This window comes from Helianthus annuus, chromosome 9, assembly GCF_002127325.2.
Source record: "Helianthus annuus cultivar XRQ/B chromosome 9, HanXRQr2.0-SUNRISE, whole genome shotgun sequence".
Classification (NCBI taxonomy): Eukaryota; Viridiplantae; Streptophyta; class Magnoliopsida; order Asterales; family Asteraceae; genus Helianthus; species Helianthus annuus.
In genome coordinates, this window is record NC_035441.2 from 186,687,813 (window position 1) to 186,711,275 (window position 23,463).

Below are 23,463 nucleotides of genomic sequence, written 5' to 3' on the forward strand. Positions count from 1 at the left end.
TTTAATTTTATGTGCAACTTTGACCATCAGTGATTCAAATTTACCGTTCAAAAAAAAAAAAAAAAAAAAAAAAAAAACCTTAGTGTGTTACTCAAGCTTGTATGTAAATAACAGATAAGTAGCTACCAAAATGGCTATGTTATATGCTATTACCACATCCCTCTACAGAAGTATCTGCTTAATAATGTACACCTACCAACACAACAAAACTGGTCAAACAACCTTAAATCCACTTCCAAATAACTCTAGCCTGTTTTGTCCTACCCTTCTGTTTTTTTCCTTCTATAAAAACCCACTTAACCTTAATCTGATTCCAAGCAGCTGTTTATCATCTTTATTTATAAAATGTTAATCAGACATGTCATATTCAGCTCCACTCAACTGATCCATACCACCGTCACCGTCTTGCATGTCGTTTTGTTGTTCATCTTCCATATCTATTCCTCCATCGTGTCTAGAATTTGAATTCCTCTCCTGCAAAATTTTGCAATATCAGAATCAACGGAATACAAATTTTATACATACACTTTGCAAATACAGAAAATATATGTACCTCGGTTTCGGTCATTTCTACTGAAACCTTTGATCTTTGCCTTACGGTTATACTTGCTGGTACAGGAAAATGCTCCACCTCATCACTCGTTTTTCCTTCCCTCGCTCTCTTTTTTCTTAAAATGAGTTTCGTAGGCAGCCGCTGAAAAAAAAGTTGAATTTTCATCACAAAATGATACAATTTAAAAAAGTCTAAATCTAGGTTTATTTATTTATTTATTAATTATTATTAGATTTTACCATGTAGCGAGCCTCGAATTCACCAAATGCCACGAGGTAATTCGTAGGGTCATCCGCATCCTCACCACGAACCTGTTAAACCAACAAATGCAAATAAAGCCACGTCAACTTTTGAGACGGCCATAATATTATTACCTTTTTTTGTAAAATAACAAGTATGCGTTACATACATCCCAATGATACTCGCGAACCCAAGTGTAAGAAATATCTTCGTTTTCATCACACGCATCCTTGGATAACTGCAATCGTTAGTATAATTCATTAAAAATCAGAAAAAAAAAATTAACGAAAATAATTTTAGAAAAAAGTAATTTACCTCACCAACTGAAGGAACCATATAAGCTAAAAACTTGTCGGGTTTAGCTGAACCCGGAGTACTTGCCACAAAACTTTTCATTATCGCCTGCAAATTTAAAACATTTAACCGACTAATTTGGATTTAATATAACTGGGGTACAGCCGTACATGGTAACTAAACTTTTAGATTTCTAACAGGAAAATTAATAAGATTTTACCCGAGATTCATGAGCATCACGAACAGACTTGTCCATTTTATTATAGCTTTCGGAATCAGCAGTCGGAGCACCGTCAAAGGTTGCAACAACAAATTGTTCATCCCACCTGTCAATTTAGATCAAAGATCAACAATATATTCAATATTATTAGAGTAAACTGCTAAAATGGTCCCTGTTGTTTGATCACATTTGCCACTTTAGTCCAGAACTCAAACCTTTTGAATCTGGGTCACTGTGGTTTCAATTTTGTTGCCATTTTCATCCAAAATCAAAATCTCGTCAGATTTTTCAGTTAACATCCAGCTTTTTTGTCTTTTTGCTCCCTTTTAATGAAGGGCAAAATGGTCAGATTTTTTTAATTTGTTATAATAAAACGTTAAAAGACCATTTTGCCCTTCATTAAAAGGGAGGAAAAAGACAAAAAAGCTGATTTTAACTGAAAAATCTGATAAGATTTTGATTTTGGATGAAAATGACAACAAAATTGAAACCACAGAGACCTATATTCAAAAGTTTTGAGTTTTGGACTAAAGTGGCAAAAGTGACCAAACCTCAGGGACCATTATGGCAGTTTACTCATATTACTATATATACTATAAATATGCTATTCTGTCAACATCAAACAACTTTAGCCCCTCAACTTTAACAGTAACACAACTGTAGCTCCTCAACTTTAATAATAAACAACGTTAGCCCCTCAACTTTAATAATGACACGTGTAGCCCCTTAACTACATCAATCAACTTTACCTCTCGCAATTTGCTTGTTTTTAGCTACGTTTCGAACCCGCTGCAGAGCGCGGGTGGTAACCCACTAGTTAATTAAAAGTACTTACCGTTCAAAATCAGGAAATAATGGTAAAATCTCTACGGGCTGCAGCTTTTTATTAGTAGCGTGAACAGGATGTGATTTACACGCCTCAAATGACGCCTCAATATCCTGGATTTTTCGTTCCCTGTTTCAAGTCAGTGTCGGTTATTATTTGCAAAAATAAAGCCAACAGCCATATCAAATCTGCATTTTCCTTAAATATAAATAATAATATACCTGCTATTAAAAGTGTCTAGTATGTTGAGTCCACGTGTTTCCCTGAGTTCTTTCGCTTGTTTTTCACTTAAAGACTGCAAATTTTATTAAAGAACGTCGCAAAACACAATATTTTAACAAAATACTCGAGCCAAAAAAAGTTAAATAATTTACGTTTTACACAACTATACGAACCTGCCTCGTGGCTTCTGTGCTAAGAGAGGATATATATTGTGTTTTTACCAACCACGACATGCCTTTATCTGTAGGGCGTTCCTTTCGTTTTAAGCCATTGCTTTTAATAGGTGTCGCTGAAGAATCTTCTTGCAACAGTTTTTCATCCCCTGGGGCAACGTGCAATCTTTCGTCTTTTGAAGCACTAATCCGTGGTTAAAAATATAACGATTAATCGAAGATGGACCTCGAAAAACTGGAAAACTTATAATGAATAAGAAGATAATGAGGTATTACTTGTATACAGTAAGATCAAGTAGGTCAAGTGGTATTCCGAGATCTGGCTCGACATATAACTGAGGCTTGTGCACTTTTTCCAATGAAGTGATAGCGTATTTAGCAGCTCTGCAAATATCAATTGCAAAATATAAAAAAAAGGCAAATTGGATTTAAATAATCCCAACTTGCTCAATTTGGCCGATAATAATCCCAACTCAGTTATTGGCCGATAATAATCCGAACTGGTCCACTTTTGGCCGATAATAGTCCGCCGTTAAAAATAGCTTAAAGGAGTTAAGCTTTTTTCCGAATTACAAACCGATGTTTTATGGATTTTGATTAGAACGAGGATACAATTCGATTTATGTAAAACTTACCTCGAAACGGTGCTTCAAACGACTTGATTTTTGTTAATTGGAAGTTTAAACACCCAAATTGAAGCATCGTTTTCGTCGTTTGGGGCAGTATTTCGAGGTAAATTTTATATCAATCAACTCGTATCCTCGTTCTGATCAAAATCCATAAAACATCGGCTTGTAATTCGGAAAAAAGCTTAACTCCGTTAAGCTATTTTTAACGGCGGACTATTATCGGCCAAAAGTGGACCAGTTCGGATTATTATCGGCCAATAACTGAGTTGGGATTATTATCGGCCAAATTGAGCAAGTTGGGATTATTTAAATCCAATTTGCCTAAAAAAAAACGTATTAAATATGCGTATATACACGACATCAAGATTCATGGTATCCAAAATCTATGATCGTGAATGCATACCGATCTTCGTCTCTTTTTAAAGACAGAAGCTTTGGTTGAGCGGTCGTGTCTGGCAACTCATCCCGGAACCTTCAAAGAGCACAAACATGCAAAAAAAGGTATGAAACTAATTAGCTTGCAGATCACAGAATACGAACAAAACTGAAACAATGAGTCATAACTGATAACAAACATACTCACTTTAACTTGCAGAGAAACGTCGTTGGCTTTTTCAATCGATTATCACTCCGTTCACCACTCAATAAAGGCGCCGCCCTCCTCCCACCAATATGCGAACCACTGATTGAACCACGTGGTTTAACGCTCGAAGAAGTTTTTTCCATAACTTTATTATGAGATTCCTTCAATTGCCTCCTATGTTTCTCCATCTCTCTCTTCTTTCTCCTCCTTTCTTCTTCCACCTCAACACTGTTAACCGTTCTCACCGGAACCGGAGGTACCGCAGAAGCCAACTTCTTAACATGCGGTTTAGAATCAACCTTCTGGTGCGAAGACGGTTCGTGCCGTTTTGATCCTGCCGGGTCATTGGATGAATCTTGATGGTCAATCTGTCTATGTTCCTTGATTTCATTAGTTGCGGAGACTGACGAAGGAGGCGGTGGAGGCGAAGGCGGGTGTGACGAAGGCGGTGGCGGGATTGCCGAACTCGGAGGAGACGAAGATGGCGGTGGAGGCGGAGGCGGTGGTTGCTGCAGAGACTGCTTATTGAACTGAGGGTACTGTGAAGGTGGAAAGTACATTTGTCCTGCTGGTGGTGGTGGTTGTTGTGGTGGCTGTAGTGGTTGTGGTGGTGGATATGATAAAAACTGTTGTTGGTGGTTTAAATTAGGGTTTATAGGTGGAGGTGTGTAATTTGGATAATTCCATATCTGGGTATACATATTTCCTCCTGGTGGTGGCGGTGGTGGACCGGACGGATGAGGTGGCGGCGGAGGGAACGGACGGTACGACGCCATGCAGGAGTTCAACTTTTCACAAAAAAAGAAAAACCCTAAAACCCTAGAACGAGAATATACATATATATAGCAGCAAAAAAGTTGTAAATTTTATGGTGGAAGCAGGTGAAGATGAAATTAAGCTTACGAAATTGAGATTCATGTATGTGTTATACTTCAATTGAACAGAGAATCGACTGAATTGTCTGAATTTGAAAACCCAAAAACACTAGGGTTTGCGTATTTTTGTTATTGGGTTAAATAAAGAGTGGTGAAAGATTGAATTGTGTAAAGAAGAGATAAACTCACAAAAGATGCCGGAATCAATGGCTGCGTGCAGGATGATGTTTCAGAGGAAGCTTCTAGACGAAGATGGAGGGGTAAATAATGCTTTTGTATGGTAAATAATGTTTTTGTTTTGGGCTCATAAACGGTTTAATCGGTTGTATCGGGTAGTTTATCTAGGAGACTAGTCAACCTTATAATTTTTATAAATATACTAAAACTAGGGGATGTTTCGTCCGCGTTGTGGGGTGATGGCTGAATAATTCTTAACCAATTAAAAAAACAATACTATAGTTTTACTATAAAAAAAAAGTAAAAAGAGTGTTAGACACCTCCTTGACACGATTTTTAGCTGCGGGCAAAGTCATATTTTTATTTTTACTTGGGGGAAAAATCAAATTTTTTTTCCCCATGGTAAAATCCTAATTTTTAGCAAGAGGAAAACCATATTTTTATTTTGCACTCGGGGCAAAAACGTAATTTTGAATTGAGGGTGATATCGTAAATTTGAACCGAGGGGAAAATCGTAAATTTTAGCTAGGGGCAAAAACATAATTTTATTTTGAAATGTGGACAAAGATGTAATTTTAAAGTGGGGGCAAAACCGTAATTTAAAGTGGGTATAAAATAATAAACTGGTGTAAAATCGTAATTTTGAGCCGGGGGAAAAAACAAAATTTTATTTTGAACTGGGGTGAAAACGTAATTTTGGCTGAGGGTAAAAGCGTAATTTTTTACCGAGAGCGAAATCATATTTTTTAGCTCGGGGCAAAAGGGTAAATGTATTTTGAAGTTGGGGCATAGCCGTATTTTTTAACTGGGGGCAAAAACGTAATTTTAAAGTGGGTATAAAATAATAAACTGGTTGGTCCAATGGGTATTGCCCTCCGCCCATTTGAACCAATGGCAGAGAAACACTATTCAGGGGCAAAAACATAATTTTAAAGTGTTTATAAAATAATAAACTGGCTGGTTCAATGGGAAGGGTCGGCCGCCCATTTAAACCAATGGCAGGGAGATACTATTCCCTGCCATGCCATGGTAAATGTAGATGTTGAAAATAAAAGTGTATGATAGATTTATGATATTGGATTGTTGAATGCGTCAAGTTTACGATGACCTATAAATACGAAATTCATCATCGTCAACATGAGCATAATTGTTTTTGTTTTATATATAAAATAAGAAGTTTTGGTTACCATTAATTATAATATATTAAACTTACGTAAGTAAGCAACACATGTAACAAAGTTAATTGCACGGTTGGTCTCTTAGCTTGCATATGTTGCATTTTTTTTATCCTCGAGGTTTAATAATCACACAATTAAGCATAATGGTTGGAGAAATAATGCACGAAAAAGATGTTGTTATGCTTGTTTTCTAAGGGCTTCGTAAAGAGTACAACGCCCTCGAATCAACCATACTTGCTAGGCAATTTCCTAACAACCTTTAGTGAGCTTCATGGTTTACTTGTTAATCATGATTTCATGATCCGAAAGGTTGTCTCAGGAAATGCCCCGATCAAGCCTTTACTACACATCTAACTGCTAGTAATGCTTTTGTTTAGCCAAAGGTCATGCAAACTCCTCAAAAATTGGCTCTAACTTGGGTTTACAATTGTAGCCCGCTTCTACATCGACCCGACAATCATCAGAAGCTTATTACACCAACCAAACACGGAACAATCTAGGTTTGGGTGAATAATTGCAGCAACATTGGTGTTACATTTTTTAAAGTTTAAAAATATACCTAAGGCAATTTCCAAAACTAATATTATGTAGTTTTCAGGTTGAGTGGTAGCCTCATTATTTTTTAAATAGGAGGTTATGGGTTGAAGTATTGTCTTAGACAAATTTGGTTTTGGATTGAATCAATGGTTTTTTAGTTGTGGGTTTCATTTTGTGGGTGAGTCGGGTCATCATATTATATTTTTCGGATGAAAGGGTAATTCATTTGCTGGATGATCCCGAGTGTTTAGGCCTTTGGGGTTAAAAAAATATATTATGTAAATAACCATCCTTCTATTAAATACAACGTTTTGACTAAATCATTATCGTGTTTAAAAAAAGTATATTAATTTAATAAATATATAATTAAGTGAATTGTTATCATAAAAAAATGTTAAATTTTGCATAAAAAATTTGTTATTACTCTAATCTTTCATCGAAAACAACAAAAGTGTTGATTGTTATAGAAAATGTTTACACAATGAACAAAAAATTCTAAAAAGTTTATTAAATTTGATAATTAAAGTTTGTCTTTAATCAATTTGTACAACTTTATAAAAATTATCTTCAATTTGTTATTTACTAAATATTGATATACCGGTTTACAATTGACGTTTTCAAATATTAACATTATAAATCTTCATAGAACATGTATATAATATTTTGAATCATTGAAGTTAACTTTGAGTTATTGTTCATGTATTTTTATAAACTACATCACATGTTTATCAATATTTCTACCACCGCACTACACACACGCGTCATCACCAGCCACCGTCAAACGCCACCAAAGAGTACCCTGATCATCATGTTCATCAAAGCTCCACCACCACCACCACCAAAGACCAAAAAAACCCAAATCTTGACAAGTTAAGAAGGCTTGGAGTTCAGACACTCTTTTTATCAACACGTTTATGTAACATTATTTATTGCTATTATACGTATAGGGAGAGTATTAAATGAGAAAAAGAATTTAAGAAAAAAAAAGAAAATGGTATAATGGTAGTACAGGGAGAGGATCAAATGAAAAGAAGAATTTAAAAAAAAAAATAAGAAAATAGTATAATGGTAATACATTAAATAGTATATAACTCCCTCCTTTCAAAAAAAAGTATATAACTCCCTATATTAATTATTCTCTCTAATTAATTAGTCAATTTCATTTTATTCTACACACATAGAATTTTATCTTACACATTATCGAACTTTATACTACACATGTCAAAATTTATCATCCACAACTCGTAATTTATCCAACACTTTAAATGCATTTATTTATTTTTTAAAATATATATGTAATTAGCTATTAAAAAGAAATACTACAAGTTAATCATCTGTGTAAGTTTACCAATATACCCTTACAATAAAATTAAATACAAATATTAAATGAAGCAATATGTAGCATTCTTATTGGTTGTTTTTTTTTTGTCACAAAAAATTTCTTCTCATTTGAACCCTCCACTATACGTATATATAGGGATCCGATCCTCTATAAAGTACAAAAGTCGTGTAAAGCCTACGAAGCCACAATTTCTGATAGCAGTACTTGAAGCCAGGGGCATGGCAACAATACGTAATCATGTAGTGTTATGTTATTACGTAATGATATACAATCACCTAGTGTATACAAATCACGTAACATTATATTTGTTCTAATTATAAGGCATGTTACGTAATGTTATGTAATCACGTATTGGTGTATAATCACGTAAAATGCTAAAAAATAATTAAAAACTATAGCAATAGTCTTCTCAAATTAAAAAAAATACTCGTTTTATGGTGTTATTTTTTAAAAAATTAATATTTAACATGTGAAAGAATTATCGTCGTTTAAAAGTTGTAAAGGAAGTTTATTTAAAGTCGACAATAGTATCTATTCTTTTTTTCTTTCCCACACTTATTTTTGTTGACAAACAAAAAATAGGATTATATTTATAAATTAGTAAATTTCAGTTATGTTAAGTTCTTGTTAATTTTGGAGTCAAAGTTTTAATTAAGAATGCCGATAGGACAGATATTGTTAATCTCACTCTCGTATCTGATTGTAAAATTGTGGCCCATACCCCACTCAATTAATGCTAGTCGGGTATTAGGTATATTCGTAGGTTTCTGGAATAACTATTAGTTTTTTTTTTAAATACTCGTTTGAAATTTTCAAGTACAATTAGTTTTCTTATCTTTATAATTTTATATCCTTAATAACTATAACAAATAAAAATATATATGATAAACTAAATGTATAATGTTTGAAATTTCTAAATCATGAAAATATGATGATGATAAAATAACAAAATAAACTTCATAAAAAGTATAAATAATATATCATCAAATACATATTTGAAAGTAATTTTTTTATGTTTTTCCACAAAATTAACCTAGAATTAAAAAAAAAAAAAACATAAAACTTGACTTAATAGCTTCCACTCACTCGAGTCAACAAGTTAAAGAAAAAGAAGACCATCATACTAAATTCGGAAGCTTATATGCCAGCTGTCAAACCATGATTTGATAGTCATCCCTCAAACATGAACTCTCTGTCACACTACCCTAACTTGTTCATGCATTCTTCTTCATAAATGATCCATCATCAACCTTCAACAATTTCTTCCTCCTCCTCAACCCCTTCAAATCCTCTCTCTCTCTAGAAATCAACCTTCACTCCAATCAATGGCTTCCGGAAGCAGCTCACCTTCAAGCGAGTCTCCTACCAGGATCTCAGCCACCGATTCTGAAACTTACGAAACAACCGAGGAAGATTTTCATGACTGGAAAAAGGTGTCTGGATCGGACGATAGTGCTGAAGATTGGAGTGATGGATCGGAGCCGGAGAATGAAAATCTGATGTGTATCGGCGGTCGGAATGATAAGATGAATGTTGGGTTTTGCTTGGCGCAAGGGCGCAGAAGACACATGGAGGATAGAATCTCAATCATTCCGGCGTTCATGTCCATGAAGTGTGAGGGTTTCGGTGGATGCACGGTGCCGGATTCTGAGTTTGCATCGGAGGAGTCTCCGATCAATTACTATGCCGTCTTTGATGGTCATGGTGGATCACAGGTAAATTAATTAATTTATAAACTTTTTAGATATTTATATTTATAATAATTAAAATAAAACTCTAACTTTTGATATTTACTGACTATGATGATAAAAATTAAAAAAAAAAACCCTAACTTTTTTAGAGTTTATTTTCTGATTAAAAATATTATTATATTTAAGAGTTAAATTATTTTTAACCCTAACTTTTTTTAGAGTTTAGTTTCTGAGTAATCATTTTTAATTAGGGTTTCTGTCTTTAAATTTTATTATACATGTTTGAAGTTAATACACATTAAATTAAATGTATATAATATACATATCTTCATTCACACACATACATATCCATATACACACACATATACATACATATATATGTGTGTACATACACACATATCTTAAGATGAAGGTGTATTAATTATAGATGATCATGAAACTAATCAACATGATCCAATTAATTCACTTTGAAATAATGTTTTACTTATACAAAAGCGATACTTATCCTTCAAAGCATTGATTTTGAGGCACTTTTCAGACCGTTACATATTGTTTTGGAGTTTGGACCCGTCCGATATTAACGATGCTAGTTTGACTTAAAAAACAAACGAAATAAGATATACCGGATCCAACTAATTAAGATACTAAAATACATTCAAACTTATATGTTTACAAGTTATAAATACAATAATTAAAGAAGAAAAGGTGTAATTTTTAAAGGCATATTGATAAGTATATATAATGGTATAATAGATACACATTAAATACACATCATGACTTGAACTAGACATAATAAAATAGCAATAATATCCATTTTCATGTTTACACATAAAAAAATCTCTTCATAACTTTATTAACGTATTGTTCTAAGTACATTGTATATTTTGGTCTTAATTGGTGTGTTTGTTTGTTTAAGTACAATTTTCAAAATGCAACTTCCCCTTAGAAAAATGTTTGTGAGTAGAGATCAGAGTGTAAGGTCAGTGTTTAAGATATGCACTCGTCTTGAACATGTTAAAGCTTATAATTCAAATTCTTGTAAAATGAAAGACTCAAATAATAAGACATACAGATCTTAAAGAAGACAGACACTCTCAGAGTCACTATGTAGATCATAGTTGCCAACAGAACACAATCTAATTTGGAACACTAAGTTCCCTATATATTCTCACACAAAGTGTACTCGCGATGTAACATAATAGTTGTTTAAGAGGGGAATGCACTGCTTTACTCAAAACATTTTCATTCAATTGAGAGTGACGGCACGTCATCGCAGAATATGAGCTTTTATAGACTATGCATACTTATGGTGATGACTCATTTGATTTTATATAACTGCTTCTCGCATTGTTGATTTGTCAAAAATTGTCACCAACGTGTTTCCTTTGTCCTAGATTGAAGTTTGGATAGTTATTATCATAGATATCTAGATCTTAAGAGTAACAACACTAGTTAATTTTCAACTTGAGCAAAGTTGTTTGGGCAAACCAAGTCCCGTTAAAAGATTTGTTTCCAACCTTGGTTGCTCTAGAACAAAACAAGAGATGTCACATTAGTGACATGTATGATTTAATAAACAACAATGTCCTTTGGTTTTGGAATTGGAACAAAAATACTTTCGACGAGGTAGAAGTTGGTTAATTACAACAATTTAGCCAACGTATAGGGTAATGTTGTGACATGGAATAGATAGGTTCCGATCAAAGTCATTTTTTCCCATTTGGAGGGCTCAACTTTGTTTGGAATTAGCTAATAAAGGGATTAACAACCCAACATGAGCATGTCTGGTTTGTGAGGAAGAAGAAGGTCCGGTTTGTGGCATTGGAGATTCGTTAACTCTCTTAATGCCCTTTGGCCGAGAGTTATAAAAGCAATTTACAGCTTGCATTGTGGGAAGTTTCCGTTGGGAAAGGAACAAGTTTATGAACTTGAATGGTGAAAACGGTGGTGAATCTTGACCGGAAGGCCCTTGTCCTATTATCCTCTATTTGGAGGAAGATTGGGAATGGAAATTCTGTGTATTTTTGTAAGGATATTTGATGTGGAGACATTAATCCTTTTTCTTCGAGATTCACTGTCTTTTTGCTCTCGAATCTTGTAAAGATTGTTCAGTTTCAGATCAGTGGAGTGCTGTGCAGCGGATATGGATGGAATTGACGTCGGCCTCTAATAGGAGGTATTGATGAGAAGCAACTCCACGATTTATGTTCCTTTTTGGGTGGCTTATCGCTTTCTTCGACTCTGGACGTTTGGGGTGGGTGTTGGAGGGATTTGATGAATTTTTAGTCAAGGCTATTCGCAAACACTTTGATTTAAGTCTTTAACCGGAAGGATCTTAACTGACTAGGTGGAATAACTATGCTCCAAGGAAGGTTAATATTCTATCTTGGCGAATTTTACGCAACCGGATTTCGACTCATAACATTCGTAGTAATAAAAGTTTGGATATTCCGTCGGTTTTGTGTCCTTTATGTTCAGATTTTTTGGAGACTACGGACCATATGCTTGGGGAATGTTCGATTGCTAGGAATGTATAGTGCTCGGTTCTCCTATTTGGATAGCAAGAAACCACATAGTTTTTACCAATCACCTAACTCCTATTTTAAAAGTCAGTGAAGAACTTAAATCTACCGGGTTCCTTTTGGTTCAACATAGAGCAATGTATACAATTTAGATCGGGAGACATGGCAAAATTCCAACTTTGTAACCTCATAATTGGATATTTTTCTTTCTTCATTCCCTTGTATCGGCTAGTTTCTTGTTTGTCCGCCTTTGTTTAATTATAATATTCTCTCATCATAAAAAACGCTTGAACAATATTTTCTTGATAAAGTATACAATGAGTCTTCAGCTTCGATTTTTTATCTTTATTTTGTTTGCTTACATGTCTTTCTTTTAGATATTCCATATAAATGGGTTATCTTCCTATATTTTGTTCAGATTGAGACTTCAACTTCTTTTTGTTAAAGATGATTTTCAACATTGAGTGAGGTGGCGCAACGTCATTGCAGAATATGATCTTTTATGGACAATACATGCCTATGTTGACGACTCATTTGATTCTATTGAAGTGCTTCTCGCATTGTTGATTTGGTGAAAATGTGGAAACTCACCCAACGTGTTTCGTTTGTCCTAGATTGAAGTCTAGCTAGATGCTTGTCATCATAAATATTTAAATCTTGAGATTACAACACTAGTCAATCTTCAGCTTGAGCAAACATTTCATAATAGAGTAATCAACTTCGAGTTTTTATCTTTATTAGGTTTGTATGTATATGTCTAGCTTTTAAATATTCAATATAAAGAAATTATCTTCCTTAATTATGTTTGGTATGAGGCTACAACTCCTTTTTGATTCAAGGTTGAGTTAGTTGAGTTGTGCAACGTCACTGTAGAATATGAGCTTTTATAGACGATACATGTGTAGAATATGAGCTTTTATAGACGATACATGCCTATTGTGATAAAATTGCAACATCAACTAGGGAGGTACGAACGGTCCACTTACAAGTCATTTTCTCATTACTTTAGGTCTCTCCTTTTCTATTTTTATTGGCATTACTATAGTGGGATTTCAAAGAAACGGGCTTCATTTTAAGCTTCTTATTACCCGCAGGAGTCCCACTTCCATTAACACCTTTTTTAGTACTCCTTGAGCTAATTTATTATTGTTTTCGCGCATTAAGCTTAGGAATACGTTCCCGCCGTCGAGAGACTTAAATAACTATAGCATGCCAGAAATGAGGAGTTGAGATGGTTAGACCTATACCCCAAAATGCTCCAAGCATAGAAGCCTATGGTTCCATCTTGTTGTTGCTGCAGGTACACATCCCTCTTCTCGGGAAGAGGCGGTCTGGAGGAGATCTAAAGTTGAAGGACTAAACGAGTAAAATAATAATTAAATATATTTAATTATTATTTGAGTTATCTTTAGTATCAGATTTGATTAGTGTCTAATAGTTTAAAGATACGTATGAGTAAGAATAGAAGTCCTAGTAGAATTAGATTGTTTTCTCTATTTATATCCCTTAAGTCTTGTAATTTTATTCATTAACAAATTCATAGAAGTAATTTGTGAATCCCATAAATAAATCGATGGATAAAGATTAACGTGGGGCAGCGGCTACGTATATTGGGTGTGGTTTTAGGATCAAAGCATGCTGTGAGATGGGTACGGGTAGCAATGTTTTGATGGTGTTCGACAGTTGATCGGAGAAGAAATAGATTTGGTTTTCCGGGAGATGAATAGCCAGTTCATAACGATTCAGTGGTGAACCGGTGAGGGTTGTCAACGTGTGTTGTACGACAGCGAATGGTGGTTCGGATCAGTCGGTGTCACGAGGGAGGACCATTGGGATGGTTAGATCTCCGTGACTTGGGGTAGTTTAGTTGGATGAACAAAATAAGAAGACTCGTATAAAGGCAGTGGAAAAATATCTCAATCAGATTTTGGTGAACCGTTTGATTCAATTCGATTGAAGGCAGTTGACAAGTTATCCCTTCTTCTAGATGATCGAGTTATGTTATTGTTCAAGTTCAAAGGTTCGATTGAAGTAGGTTTGAAGGATAGTTCGAGTGCTACTAGAAAGGCGTTCGAGAGCCTCTTGAAGTCCTGTCAAAAGGGTCATATAGTTCGTGACTACCAATCGAATCCAAACGAATAGACATTTTTCGGCCAAGGCGAAGCGTGTGTCGCTCAGGGTTTTTAGGATGAAGTGGTGTTGTAACTATCGGAAGACGTGATATTAGTACCTGCAATGATGTTGCAACCAAGTACGATAATAGTGTCTACTGAAGATGACTATGGAAGTCATGTGTTTACCGAAGATGGAGCCGTAGATCGAGACAAAATGAGTCAATTGATTAAGAGGGAGACTTATGGAAGTTGATGTTTAGAGGGCGTGATAAAATTTCAACATCAACTAGGGAGGTACGGACGATCTGGAGGAGATCTAAAATGGAAGGACTAAAAGAGTAAGATAATAATTAAATGTATTTAGTTATTATTGATTGTTGACTCGTAGAAAATTGTGGAAACTCAGCCAACGTGTTTCCTTTGTCATTTGATTGAAGTTTGGATATTTACCATCAATAATATTTAGATCTTGAGAGTAACAACACAATCAATTTTCAGCTTGAGCTTTTTTTTCTTGATACAGTACGCAATATGAGCCTTCAGCTTCGATTCTGTATCTTTAATAGGTTTGCTTATATGTCTAGCTTTTAGATATTCCATAAAGGATTTATCTTTCTTTGTTTTTTGGAGACTGAGACTTCAACTTCTTTTTATTAATGATGAATTTCATTAGGCTTGCTTATATGTCTAGCTTTTAGATATTCCATATATATATATATATATATATATATATATATATATATATATATATATATATATATATATATATATATATATATATATATATATATATATATAGGGTAGGGATCTTAAGAGCAGTCCACCCTATATGAGAAACTTGAGAAGCATTCTGGACCACACATTTTTCTAAGCCTTTCGTAATATACACATATGTATAGTTTAAAATTGATTATATACATATATGTATATTGAGTTATACACATATGTATATAGTCAACTTTAAACTATTAAACTATACATATGTGTATATTACGAAAGGCTTAGAAAAATGTGTGGTCCAGAATGCTTCTCAAGTTCCTCAACTAGCCTATCACTTCTCACATGATCCTTATCCTATATATATATATATAGGATTTATCATTCTTTGTTTTATGTAGACTAAGACTTCAACTTCTTTTTATTAATGATGAATTTCAAGGTTAAGTGAGGTGGCTTAGCGTCATTGTTGAATATGAGCTTTTATAGATGATACATGCCTATATATGGTGACAACTCATTTGGTTCTGATTAATTGTTTCTAGCATTGTTGATTTGGTGAAAAATATGGAAACTCACCCAAAGTTGCTTTCTTTATCCTGGATTGAAGTCTGGGTACATAGCATCATAAATACTTAGATCTTGAGAGTAACAACAGAATCAATCTTCCGCTTGAGCAAAGTTTTTTTTTTTTTTTTTTTTTTGATATAGTATGCAACGAGTCTCCAGTGTCGAGTCTTTTATCTTTATTTGGTTTGCTTATATATTTTTCTTTTATGATTTCCATATAAAGGAGTTATGTTCCTTTTATTTTGTTTATATTGAAACTTCAACTTTTTTAAAGATGAATTTAAAGGTTGAATGAGTGATTGGATATAGACTTACACATGGAAAAACCCAAATTTAGTGTTTGGTTCTAGTAACTAATACTCATTAGCTAGTCGGGCATAAGGTTATACTAAGTTATCACCCGGGATTGCTTCCCGGGCCCGAGAAAATTACTTTTATTAAAAACTATTTATGATTAATACACCCTTAAAATCATACAAAAAGTATGACATATTGATGTTCCCGCTATAAGAAAGTCATAAAGTTTTCATAAACTTAATCACGAGTTGTGACATTGTAAGTAGACTTATTAACTTAATGGGTGCTTATGATTCATTAAAGACTACACTTTGGTTGTCGAGGCGGTCCTGCATCAGCCGCACTTAATACACACTTAGAAGAAATTTCATTAATCAAATGGTAGACATCAAATATAGAAGGTTAGATAATTGTACAGCAAGCCTTGAATCCTAAACCTAAAATCAGAAAATCTACTATGAGCCGAAGATACATAATATTTACTATAATGATTAGTACCACTCCTTAAACACTCAGAACTTAGATAATAAAACCTCTATATACGGTTAACATATACATAACCTCTATGTAGAACCTAAATAGGTAACATATACACATGGAAAAACCCAAATTTAGTGTTTGGTTCTAGTAACTAATACTCATGAGCTAGTCGGGCATAAGGTTATATAACTATATCATCTTTTATTTAGTTAATATAATGAAGACAACAAAGTCACGATCAAGTAAAAGCAAACAAACTAGAGATTCAATCAATATACAGATGAACTCGAATGAAAAATGACGTCGTTGATTGATTTGTATCATGGTTATGTTTCTCTGCTACCAAAAACTAAATGAAGATAATGTCAACGAATGATTATTACGTGACTCTATATTCATTGTTGAGAATATTTGAATTACATAACATCTTCAACCAAAGGGAATGTAGCCTAGCGATATCAAGTGTACTAAAAGTGTTCCTTATCAAGTGATTGAGGATTCTAATGGACATCGGTGTAGATTTCGGGACATGTTTAGTGAGTGCGTGAATTAGATGGTGAAACAAGTGATTGAGGTCACATATTTGAGGTATCATTTGGTCTCATTTTAAGGGACTAGATGGTGAAACAAGTGAAAATCTAACTTTTTGTTAGAGCAAAGTCATTAGATGTCTTAGTTTAAGGTTTTCTTCAAGGGAATTTTCTATATCCATATATAGAAAATGATATAACTACTATAAATTAAGTGGAATGGATGATATAACTCCACCAAGGATTCTAATAAATGATATGACACAGGTGAGTGATTATTGTGTTGGGTCATTGCACCAAGAATTGGAAGAAGCATGGGGATCTGAAGGCTCTACAAATGAATGGAACAAAAAGTGGCAATCTGCACTATCTAAGGCGTATGATAACGTTGATAAAGCTTGTGTAAAAGATCTTTCAGGTGGATCAACTGCAGTAGTTGTGCTAATTTCACCTTGCCAGATCATTGCTGCAAATTGTGGTGATAGTAGGGCCATTCTTTGTCGCGGGTTCTACACCATTCCTCTCACTGCTGATCATAAGGTCTCCTCTTCCTTCCTTGGCTTTAATTAATTTCAGTATTAATCACATAAATAGGCAAAAAAAGAAATCATCAAAATTTCACAAGTTGTGTAATATGGTAATCTGACCTGGTTGGCTGTCAAATACGATGATGATGCAGCGTTAAGTTTTGACCATGTTGACCTTTTTGTCGATGTGACACAGACGTGTCACATGAAAGCCGGTTAACTTAGGTCATCATCACCATAAATCACAATGTTTAAAGGATTTTGTATTTGAAACTCATTTGAAAATATATGCAATGAGAAACATACTAAATGACAAATAATATGCCAGTAATTTTTGAAAATTAACCGCAAATGACTTGCTACGGGTTGAAGAGGCAATTCATACAAACAATAAATTTTAAAATGTAAATAAGTTGCTAAAAGTGATAACAAAATGTAGTTTTGTTTCTATTTTGCGTGTATCGTAAACCTGGTTGCTAAAGTCTAGATAAAAATGGAATTAATTTGCCATTTTAGTATTTTCACTAACACACCCGCGAAGTATTTTTTTAACAGCCTTACAGGCAAGATGAAAATGAAAGAATCGTCAGGAGTGGGGGTCTTGTTATACCAGACACATGGGGTCTACTGAGAGTTGATGGTGTTCTTGCCATGACAAGGGCAATAGGTTAGAAGAAAATAATCTTCCTGCGGTTTTATTTTCTATATTTTGATGTTTGATATCCATTTTCTCTTAGGTTTTGGATCCAGTGGGATTCACTAGTTTTGTAACTTTGATTCAGAATTTTATTAATGTTACAAAAGTGATGTATATTTAGTACTTTCTCATTTGATCATGATTCTATACAATTTCAGGAGATGGGTCGATGAAGCCATATGTAAGCGCGGTTCCTGAGGTGACTTTTACCACCAGGACCGATGAGGACGAGTGTTTAATAATGGCTAGTGATGGTTTATGGGATGTTATGTCTACAGAGCTTGTGGGAACTATGGCTACTAGTATGCTGCGACATGAGCGGGAATTTCCAAGCACCAATGAAAAACCAACACAACGTGTCGCAAAATATCTTTTCAAAGAGGCATTGGCAAGATCAAGCAGCGATAACTTTTCGGTTATTATTGTGGACTTGAAAAGGCAGCCATAAAAACATGTTGCATGCAGTTTGGTATGATCTTAATTAATAAGTTGGTGGACAAACAACATAACAATAGTTTGTGTTAAACAGTTTGAGCTATGTTACTCTTTGTTTATTCTCTTTTTTTTATTTATATAAATGCTTCAGGATGGTGCCTTTGTTAAATCTGAAAGTACAAAGTTAAAAAAATGCAATAATATGATGTAGACGGGGAATCTCCTTCTCTTGTCCCCTAAAAGTCTCAAAATCATATTCTGATCCCTTCCCACCCATGATAAGCTTTTATTTGTTCTTTATCAAAAGCATTAGATGTGACCATACAACATATAGTGCAAGTAAAATAATATGGACGTGTCCGCTTGCAAACAAGTAAAATAATAAATTTAACTGTAACGATATCTAGAATTCTAGATTATCATTGGCTTTAGTTGTAATCAAGCATCTAAAAATATTTTTTCTTACAACGGATAAAAAAGTGTTTGTAGGTCAACCCATCATGTCCCGACCAGACCCATTTTAACTCCATGCTCTGATACTCAAGCCGTCCATCTTACTAGGGTGCTAAATGGGCTGTGTTAATAAGTTGGCGGCTTCACCTGAACCCAAAAATCGTGTCATACATATGAACCTGAACACGACACGTTGAACATAAAAAAAATCGCATATGTATATAAGACAATATCATTTTGATCATAAAAATCTTATGTCAGTTTATCTTTTAAGTTTTAGATTTGGCATGAAATACACAACCAATATAATTTGTGACATAAAACACATGTTAAGATAATACAAATAAAAATTTTATTGGTTAAACAAGCACTACAAGAACAGGGCACCTTTAGCGGCGACAGGTATCGCCGGTATTGACCACTTTTGTCGCCGCTATTGACTATTAGCGGCGACATGTCGCCGGTAAAGCATCGCCGGTATTGCTGGGCCGCTATTGACCCGCTGTCGCCGGTAAAGACATCTGTCGCCGGTAAAGCATCGTCGGTATTGCTGGGCCGCTATTGACCCGCTGTCACCGTTAGATCAGAATACTGATCAACGGCTGGGGAATAGGTTTGACGCGGATCGACCAATAGCGGCGACAGCTGGCCTGTCGCCGCTAAAGGTGTCGCCGCTAAATGTGGGACGTTCTTGTAGTGAGGTTAAACCTGAAACTGAGCCGAACCCATTTATACTAAACCAAACCCGCGAATTTCATGTTAGGTTTGTGCCGTGTCACAAATTCACACCTGTCCATCTTACCAACTCTAAGTTTGTGTTCACTTAAGTTATGAGTTTACGTGTGATTATTTTAATACAAAAGTTAGTGGAACTTCCTGGAGATAATTTATAAGATGTCATGAATTCTATTCTCATCGTTTTGTTACATCAAACAAAAATCAAAATTGCCAAAAGTTGTGGTTTGGATTTTTTTAGAAAAATAAAAAGTAAACAGTATAGCATAAGCTAATATCATGTTCATATGGGTATAGATACAGAGCTATGGAATCTTTGTTTTTTTTTTTTTTTTTCACATGAAGAAAAGGCAGAATCTGAATTGTTCCTGCATCTAGATTTAACACCAGGAGCAAAATAACTTTATTATTTTTTTTTCATTTGAGTCTCTAATCTTAGAACTTATATCCTCAAACCCAAACACCTTCTATGATTGCTATATCCATTCCCAAACACACCCATAAGTGGTTTTAGGCATTGGACAACATAATATAGGAAAAACGGTATGTGTTTATTCTGTTGGGTATAATCTGATAATGAAAAGGAAGCAAAACAAGAAACGACGAAAAGTGGGAATCGAGGGTCATGTCTTGAGATATAATTTGGTGAAAAGAAAAGAATGAAAGCGCTGACTTGTGATGAACAATGATTAAATGTTGAGTGCCACTCATATGAGCATCACTTGTCTATTTCAGTAACTATTGGCCATCACTTTGATTTATGTTGTATGTTATACATGTTTTCTTGATTTATATCAGTTATGATCATTTGATATTCAAGTGTTACTACTTTTTCCGAAGTTCACACTCTTGCTTGTTACCTGGAAGAAGAGATATGATAGGTGCGATCAACATGTGTCCCTTGAAGGGAACCGTGTCAATCATAACGGTCTGGTCAGGGATGGCTTGACCAGGCCCAGTATGAGGGTGTATCGTATAACTTATTCAAACACGCTCAATTGCTACTTACGATATCCCCACTAGGTGTGTTGTGCCCCTTAAACCCCACTTGGGGATTATGCCCCCTTGAACCCTCGGGTTCGTTGGTGCCTAACATTGCAAATTGAAGTGTGTGTAGGGTTGAAAGCAGACAGAACGCGAAATTTCTTGAAAATCAAAACCAAGGACCAGAACGATATAGAATGGGTTGGTCTCGGTCTTTTTAGGTTGGGCCAAGGTTGAATATAATCTTTTTATGCTAAGATGTTTCATGTTATACTAAAATGTTATTGATGACACTAACATATTCATCATCTCCCTCACATCTAAAACGCCCACAAACATGTTGATGATATTTGAAGCCGTTCATTCGTTATTAACCCGATATTTATTGGTTAATTACTAGTGTGGGAATTCCTTAAAGATATTACCAAATGTTTATATATGATGGCGGTGTCAAACTTCAAATATATACCTAATTAATTATATCTAATCTATTGTGTTGCTTATTTATATACTATTAATTTGAAACATTTGTATGCATATTTAGTTGTAAGTTGTGCTTAAAGGTTTGTACCTTCATCAAATATTGGTTGTAACTTGTGCTTAAGTGGTTGTACCTTAATAATGTATGCATGTTTAGTTGTAAGTTGTGCTTAAATGTTTGTACCTTAATCAAATATTGGTTGTAAATTGTGCTTAAATGGTTGTACCTTAATCAAATAATAGTTTCATTACCTTACCAAATTCAATCTGTTTTTATGCATGTATGATTGTAAATTGTGCTTAAATGGTTGTACCCTAATCAAATAATGGTTTCATTATCTTACCATATTCAATCGGTTTAATCCATTCAAAGTTGTGTTGTTTTATTTGTAAATTATTATTATTTATAATAATCTAATTAATTTAGTCAAAATCTTGTATAAATATAATTTGCAACATATTGATGCAATGGTTGTTGTAATGTTTGCATTATGGTTTGTATAGTGGTAATGATATATATTATATATAGATTACGATGAACCTGTCAAACGGGAAAAAATAGACGAGGGTTCATCGTAACGCGCGGGTTCTAGATCAACTTAGTTATTTTATTCTATGTTTTACGTTTCGGTTTAATTTCTTCGCATTAACACCGCAACTTCAGCGTCGGTGGTCGCTGGCAGTAGTGTGACATTAATGCTCGCCCCCACCGCAACGCAAGGTTGCTTAATACTAGTTGTATATTTAAATGATTATTAAATGAAAAAATATAGTTGGATATTTCAAAACATATAGTTTTTTTAATAGCTTGATCGTACAACTCATGATAAAGTTTTGTGGTAAAGTGATATTGGTGGATTAATGCAAAGTAATATACTAACATTATAATATTCCTATTGCATTGAGGAATAGAAATATGTTCCAATAAACATACTACTAATGTCAGTTGCTTCATGCTTTTTTTACATTCCATTTTTCATCGATTTGCTTACTCGGGAAATACTAACCAAATAAGTGTTATATTCCAATTCTAACGCAATTTGTATTTATTTATTATATTATTACACTAGGTTAAAACCCCGTGTATTACACGAGTTCAATAAATAAATATTATCATAAACAAATAGTTTTAAGAAATATAATATCGTTAATTTGTTGCTTATAATTATTATAAGCTTGATAAATAAATAAGTAGATTAGTATGTTGTTAGTAATATATAAGTGAGTGATACGTAACATTCTTCGAAAACCCGTATATTACAAAGGTTGATTATCAAAAAAAAATGAATTATAAACTTTTTTAATTAATTATTATACGTGTATTACAAACCCGTGTATTACACAGGTTGACATTATTTGAAATCGTGAATTAGTTAATTATTAAAAAGGGTAAATTTCTTTAATTAATTTATTAAAAAACTATTTTTTTTAGTTGCAATATATGACGAACCCATTGCACTGTATTACAATTAACAAAATATTTCAATTAAATATATCCATTGCTCATCATGTTATATTGATACATTAATATTTGTGGGTAAATATTATAAATATGTAAATTAACTTTCGGGTACTACACAAACCTGTGTAACGATTTGTAACTAATTAAACTTTTAACCTTTTTAATTAATTAATTAATTATTTGGAATAATTTTTAATTAATTTTATTATTATTGATAAAGATAAGTGATATTTATGTATTAATTAATTGTTAAAAAGTTTAAAAAAATATAAATACGTTTTTTTAGTTAAAAGAGAAAATGTTATGTGACATTAATTTAAATATTTTATTAGAATTTAGAAGATTAGATTTTGATATATAGATATATAAATAGATACAAATATAGATAGACCTAAATATAAATAGATATTAATGTTTTATTTAGATAACGATATAGTAATTAACTTTAGAGTTAAGTGTCATTTACGTCCCTATGATTTGTCCACTTTTGCCATTTCGGGTCATTTTTCAAAATTGCATCATTTTCCTCCCCGACATGCTTGAAACGTGTCATTTCAGTCCAAAAAACAAACCCCAGTTTATAAGTGACTGCTCGGTGTCGTATCTATCTTCTTCTCCTTTCTTAGTAATAATAAACGCACCGAACACGTCGTTCAGGACCGAAGCTCCGTCAAACTCGCCGGTTCCTGGAATATCAACTGGTATCAGAGCTACGGTGCCGATTTAATCGATCTAAGAGTCGGTTAAATCACCCAAGCTAATCAATTTTGGGTTAAACGGGAGTTTTGACGTTAAAACAGAGAAAATAATCAAAATAAAGGTCAATTCACAGATGGATTTTGGAATTGAAGCCATCATTCTGTTCGGAATTGATTCGCGCACAATCCTGTGAAGTTTCATCATGAAATTCACACAAATAA

General features: G+C 33.8%; 2 protein-coding genes across 2 annotated transcripts; one reads left to right on the forward strand and one right to left on the reverse strand.

Annotated features, from left to right (window-relative positions):
* Window positions 1-119: 119 nt before the first annotated feature.
* Window positions 120-4,941, reverse strand: LOC110880198 (protein PAF1 homolog). Its single transcript, XM_022128780.2, has 13 exons — window positions 4,805-4,941; window positions 3,741-4,528; window positions 3,561-3,629; window positions 2,805-2,912; window positions 2,529-2,712; window positions 2,355-2,428; window positions 2,143-2,262; window positions 1,308-1,413; window positions 1,109-1,195; window positions 963-1,031; window positions 793-864; window positions 554-694; window positions 120-474 (listed from the first exon to the last, which is right to left on the reverse strand). Exons 2-13 carry the CDS (start codon window positions 4,514-4,516, stop codon window positions 349-351), a joined length of 1,932 nt encoding a protein of 643 aa, XP_021984472.1. The 5' UTR covers window positions 4,517-4,528; window positions 4,805-4,941; the 3' UTR covers window positions 120-348.
* An 11,853-nt stretch (window positions 4,942-16,794) lies between these two features.
* LOC110875135 (probable protein phosphatase 2C 24) lies at window positions 16,795-18,582 on the forward strand. Its single transcript, XM_022123344.2, has 3 exons — window positions 16,795-17,310; window positions 17,853-17,964; window positions 18,153-18,582. The coding sequence occupies exons 1-3, from the start codon at window positions 16,990-16,992 to the stop codon at window positions 18,440-18,442; spliced, it is 723 nt and encodes a 240-aa protein (XP_021979036.1). The 5' UTR covers window positions 16,795-16,989; the 3' UTR covers window positions 18,443-18,582.
* Window positions 18,583-23,463: the final 4,881 nt, after the last annotated feature.

Bases quoted from the DNA above. Each gene is read 5' to 3' on its own strand.
- LOC110880198 (XM_022128780.2), bottom strand. From the start codon at position 4,516: ATGGCGTCGTACCGTCCGTTCCCTCCGCCGCCACCTCATCCGTCCGGT. The intron at 2,429-2,528 runs GTTCGTATAGTT...TAAAATTTGCAG, and splicing joins GCACAGAAGCCACGAGGCAG to TCTTTAAGTGAAAAACAAGC. The intron at 2,263-2,354 runs GTATATTATTAT...GACTTGAAACAG, and splicing joins CTAGACACTTTTAATAGCAG to GGAACGAAAAATCCAGGATA.
- LOC110875135 (XM_022123344.2), top strand. From the start codon at position 16,990: ATGGATGATATAACTCCACCAAGGATTCTAATAAATGATATGACACAG. The intron at 17,311-17,852 runs GTCTCCTCTTCC...TTTTTTTAACAG, and splicing joins CTCTCACTGCTGATCATAAG to CCTTACAGGCAAGATGAAAA. The intron at 17,965-18,152 runs GTTAGAAGAAAA...ATACAATTTCAG, and splicing joins TGCCATGACAAGGGCAATAG to GAGATGGGTCGATGAAGCCA.